At 30.7% G+C, this 5,509-nt stretch overlaps 1 protein-coding gene across 1 annotated transcript; it reads right to left on the bottom strand.

Annotated features, from left to right (window-relative positions):
- Nucleotides 1-3,432: 3,432 nt before the first annotated feature.
- On the bottom strand, nucleotides 3,433-5,480 carry Ykt6 (YKT6 v-SNARE). Its single transcript, XM_065362416.1, has 5 exons — nucleotides 5,245-5,480; nucleotides 4,812-5,016; nucleotides 4,620-4,720; nucleotides 4,377-4,547; nucleotides 3,433-4,291 (listed from the first exon to the last, which is right to left on the bottom strand). The coding sequence occupies exons 2-5, from the start codon at nucleotides 4,999-5,001 to the stop codon at nucleotides 4,154-4,156; spliced, it is 600 nt and encodes a 199-aa protein (XP_065218488.1). The 5' UTR covers nucleotides 5,002-5,016; nucleotides 5,245-5,480; the 3' UTR covers nucleotides 3,433-4,153.
- Between the last annotated feature and the right edge of the window lie 29 nt (nucleotides 5,481-5,509).

Here is a 5,509-nt window from a genome sequence, read left to right as displayed (position 1 = left end):
AGTAACATTTAAAAAAAAAACGAAAAAAAAAACGTAAATAAACTAGAAAAAAGAGGCGTGCGATAAAATCAGTAAAAATTGTGTTTTTGTTGGCTAATGCTACCTGACTATATACCAACATAAATTATTTGTATCGGACGTTTGATTAAAAAATTGTCATAAAGTTGATAAACACTACCGTTTCTTATCTTCGTTAACTATATGGGTATGTGTGTGTGTATGCGTAATAATTTCACTCGAATTAAAGTCATTAATTTTGGTATTACAAACGGATAAGTGGGCTAGAATATTCCAAGTGTTTTTGTATTGGGAAACTATTCCTTTGAATTAGGTGTTTGTTTTCATCATAAAATAATTAACCAACTTGATTCCGGGTGTATCTGGGAAAGGTGGTTTATTAATCGGAATTTTACCTGCGTAAAAACGTACTTTAAATCATCCAGCTTATCTAATCGAAAATTGCAGAGAGGAATGCGGTTATGGTATTACCTATATGGTGGAAATTTACCATTCATATGTACTAGATCCAAAGATTAAACCTTCTCATTAATAATCATCAGTGTATACTGCGCTCCAATTAGATATTCCATACCTAGTATCTACCTTTAGTTTTAAATTGATAATGAAACAACTGACTATTTTAATTATTATCATATTAATATTAGGTAATTTATTGTATCGATATTAGGTAGCCTCTGCCTCACCGGTAACCAATACAAAGGATATAGGTACTTCACAACGTTGCTCATTTTCAATTTTATGAGTAGATAGAGATACCCCAATAACTATTAGGCTACCGAATTTTAAAAACTTTTAAAGGTAAGTATACTCAGAACTGAACTCAGAAGAACTGTAAGGAAGGATTTTTCTAGATTAACGTTTTTCAATTTTTATTCTAAAAAAATTATTATTACCTTATTAAAGATTGATTCGAATTTATGATTGTGTTCCAAATTCGATGTCTTTCTTTGGAGGTTTCAAAACCTTGAAATGCATCTTGTTGCGGTTCAATGTTCAATCAGAAGAAATTTTCAATTCGAAAAATTCTCAAGAATCAATCTCTGCTCTCTGGTTCTGATATTATTAAAATTAAAAAAATATATATACGACAAAAAAAATGAAGAAAAATAACTATGTAAGTACTGACTTTGCATTTGCTGAATAGGATTGGAGAGGTGTATGGGTTCAAAAGTGTAATAGATCCTCATGAATCTATCTCACAAAGTTGCCTATGAGACGTAAAGATAGGCAAACATTTCAACATACTGTCAAAACCCCTAATTTCGGACACTTTTTCACGTTTTTCGAAAAGGGCTTTAAAACGAGCGATTCAACTTGGTGTTTATCTTCACATTCTCATAGAATGTCATCGTGTGAATCGTTTTTGAGCATCAATTTATAAATTTTACGTGATTTTGTTTATTTAATTTGAATCCGAAAAGTGTCCGAAATTAGGTCCAAGGTACCCTAATTTCGGACACTTTTTCTTTAACGTGGGAACTCGAAAATTTTAGTTGAAAAAGAAATTATTTACCTCTGAAAAACAACTCCAATCAAAAACAGCTCGAATCATGATGTGAAATGTAGAGAAAAACAATTTTTCAAGGAAATGTTCAGCACTCTCATTATCCACTTTCTCATTAGAAAAATAAGTTGGTAACATTGAACAATTTCTTATCAAACTCCTTGTTGATGATTTTACGACTCCGACTTTTACTTTTCAGAATGGTTTTTAGGAAAATGAGTGAAATAATAGTACAATATCTTCATCAAAACTGAAAACACTTGAAAAAATACCGTCGAACTCGAAAAATACACATTTGCAAGTGCATCAGTGTTACCCTTCCAATCTCGGTAAAGCGTTAACCAAAGTGTCCGAAATAATGATCCGTTTCGCAACTTTTTCAGTTTTTAGGATTTAAATAATAGAAACAAAACGTGAAATTTGATAAATGAATTTTATTTTTAATTACCAGTGACTTCTTGATATTTTAGAGCGATTTTCGTGGTTATGAAAGCATTTGGATAGACTCTGTGAATAACTTTTTCCCCACACTTTACATGAAGCACTTTGTAAAGTCCATTTTAATGGCTAAATAAATAGTGTAAAATGAAAATTCTTACATCAAGGAGATTGTCCGTGATCTAAACTAATAGAAGAAGTGTTCACTTTTACTTGTACCCTTGGTTCTTATCAATAAAAGAGCAAAAACACTGAGTGTCCGAAATTACGTACCCTGTCCGAAATTAGGGGGTTTGACAGTACCATGTGTAACGTTGAATGAGGACAAGTTCGTGTTTAACATGTCAATGAATTTTGAGTTCCATCGTTTTTAATTCTTCATCGAATACGAGCTGAATTTTAAAAGAAAAAAATGAATTATTGACAATAACCAAACTATAGCTGCATGATCAGTGATCAGTGATCCCACATTTATTTTTGAAAAATGACCTAATTTGAAGAAATTGTTTTGATTTTCATTCAAATCATCAAATGTGATACCTAGAATTGAAGATAATCAAGCACTCAACTCAAATGATAATCCAAAGATGATCAATAAGTAAATATTGAGGAGGTATCTTGAACTGAACAAGTTACAGAATTCAGAATGATGAAGAGTATCATACCATGTATGTAGGATGTACTCAAGTAATTTCAATCACGTTCGATTCGAATGATAATGCATTTTGTTTTGTCCATTGAAGCACGTGTTACCCACGAGTCCGAGAATACGCAAATTCAATTAAGTACCTACTTTGTAATGAAGATTACCACTGGTAAGCTCTTGAGTGTTTTTTCCGTAAGGAACTGAACTTGAAATTTCTCAAAATTTATTGTAGGCATACGTAATCACGTAGCACTTTCGATTTTAAAATAATTGTTGAATTACCTACAACCTACTGTACAGTGCAGAGAAATAATTTATCAATCAGTCATTTCAATTTTTTTCCAAATTGATTGCATCTTTTTCTTTCTCACCTCGCACTTTTTCATTATCAAATTGAACGTGTTCCAAGAAACACGCCCTCAGTTGAGAGGAGATACGAGATTACTTTGTTATTGAAACTTTTCTCTCGTGATCAGTGATAAAGCTTTTCCAAAAAGTTATTGAACCGTGTTATCAAAAACTCGTCGATAAAAAATTACGCACGAATAAAATGCGGAATTTTTTAAATGAGAAATTTAATCATGTTCCGCGTCACAACCTTATTAACATGTGATCAATTCAAAATTATTGATTTATAAGTATTTCCAAACGTGATACACGAATATAAAAAAAAATTCCATGAAAAAAATTAAAATATGCGATAATATATTCAAAAAAGATGTAAAAGCACACATTTGAATCATTCAAGTCGTGTTCGTAATCAATACAAATCATAATACAAACGAAAAAAGTTAACTTAAAAAAATAATAAAACTCGGTTCGAATAAAATAAGAATTGTAATGAAATAAAAATTGTACATTTATGTAGAAAACATGTAATAAATATATAGTTTCAGTAGGAAAATTAAAATCTTATTCATTCGAGAAAAAAAAACAGTTAAGTGGAGGATGTACGAAATATTTTTTATAAAAACACGCTTTAAACACATATTTATTATGTATTAAATTAAATAAATTAAGCTACACAATATCAAATAATAATATAACCATTTTTGACAGATTTCCTACAATCGTAAAATTATTACAGATAATTCGATTTTGTTTCTAATCTCACTATAACTAAATCCGCAATATAATTTTTTTTTAGTTGGAATGTTGGTACTATAAAATATTAGCTAATCTATTTATCCTAACAAATATTCTTTGAGAATACCATAATGCTGAATATTTAAAATGAACGTATCGTCGCCAAAATTACCAATACATTTTGGAAGATCGTTTTTTAACAAAAAAATAGGAAATGAAAATAAAACGGTAACGTATTTGATATAACTTAAAAACTTCAATCAACAAATTTACATATTTTACAAGAATACATGCGAATTAAAACTTATTTAAGCGAAACATGAACGAAACGAAAACATAACAGCCGGAAAAACAATGAAAATTGACAACAAGCAAGCATTTATGTAGAATGCCGGATATTTTTAATCACCTTTCAGCGATAGTTTACATTTCCAGGCTGTACAAATGGAGGAATAATTTTATCCTAGATTACAACAAGAGTTGGTTTTTCGAGCCGTTTTATAGAACGCTTTCGACTGCATACTTAAACCTTCTGATTTAGAAACCAAGTCATCTAGTTTTTCGCCACGTTGTAACACAGCTTCGATGGTATTATGCTACGAAAGAACAAACAATACATATTAATACGAAAAATCTCGAATAGTAAGAGAAAAACATAGTTTATTACGAAATCTGTATTACCAGAATAATTTTAGTTTCGTCCAAGTCTTCTTGGATCTTGGTCATGGCATCGGCTTCCTTCGGGTTTTGGTATTTGGCTAAATATACATTCGCTTGAGGGAAATTTATACTAGATTCTACAGCATTAGGCCACGAAGAAGATGGGATTTTATCAGCGAATTCGTTTAATACCTATAAACATCGCAATAATTAATACAATAGTGTCGAAATATACACGACCTTCTTCGAACAAAAAATAATTACTTTAGTGATCAAAGTGTGGGCAACTCTGTGCGGATAATCTTGACTAGAAATAACAACACCACCAAGACCATCAGCACGTACATATGCATGGCAAATATAATCTGTAAATAATCACAATACATTTCATGGTTTAAAACAATATTTCGTATATATTCAATGATTTCTTTCAAAAAAAAAAAAAAAGTATCATACCTCCTTGCTTTACAGATTGACGAGTAGCATTTTGTGTCCTTTCAACGATAGTTTTACTTGAAAACGCCATGAATTCTTGAATGCTACCTCTTTGAAAAAATCCAAACGACTGTAAATCGTAGGCAGACTTCAACCATATTGCCGAATCGGAATTCTTGTACAGTATACATAAGGCGAATAGCTTGACCATTTTCACTATATAAACCTGTGGAAATACATTTTAAATATACTGAACTGAAAAATAACCACTTTTATGCCACCTTATACGTGTACGACAGGATGATTAATAATACGAAGATGAGAAACGTTCAATTTAGAAAGTTATTTCTCGAGCAGAAAATAGATCAGGAACTGATCCTTAGTGTTACTATACGACTTGAAATTCATTAAAGAATACGTTCATGAAGGTGAATAATTGAAAGATTTAACCTACTTGAAGTAATTAAAAGTTTTGCTTTCGTACAATAACAATGACTTCAAACAACTATTGTGATAGTTTACATAGCGAGATGCTGCTTGATTGGTACGTAATATTCAGTCCAAAGTGGAATCTGCACGTTTTTAAAACAAATATGTAGCACAATTATCACATTTACTATAAATTTTAATTAATTTTTACGAATTATTGTCATCACAGTCGTAATTCTTATCAGTGATAATACACGCAAATGTGTGCTTGTGTGCGTAAAGGCGTGTTA

Source organism: Planococcus citri, chromosome 4 (assembly GCF_950023065.1).
Source record: "Planococcus citri chromosome 4, ihPlaCitr1.1, whole genome shotgun sequence".
NCBI lineage: Eukaryota > Metazoa > Arthropoda > Insecta > Hemiptera > Pseudococcidae > Planococcus > Planococcus citri.
The sequence above is the reverse complement of the archived record's forward strand: the minus strand, read 5'-3'. Positions and strand labels throughout refer to the sequence as shown.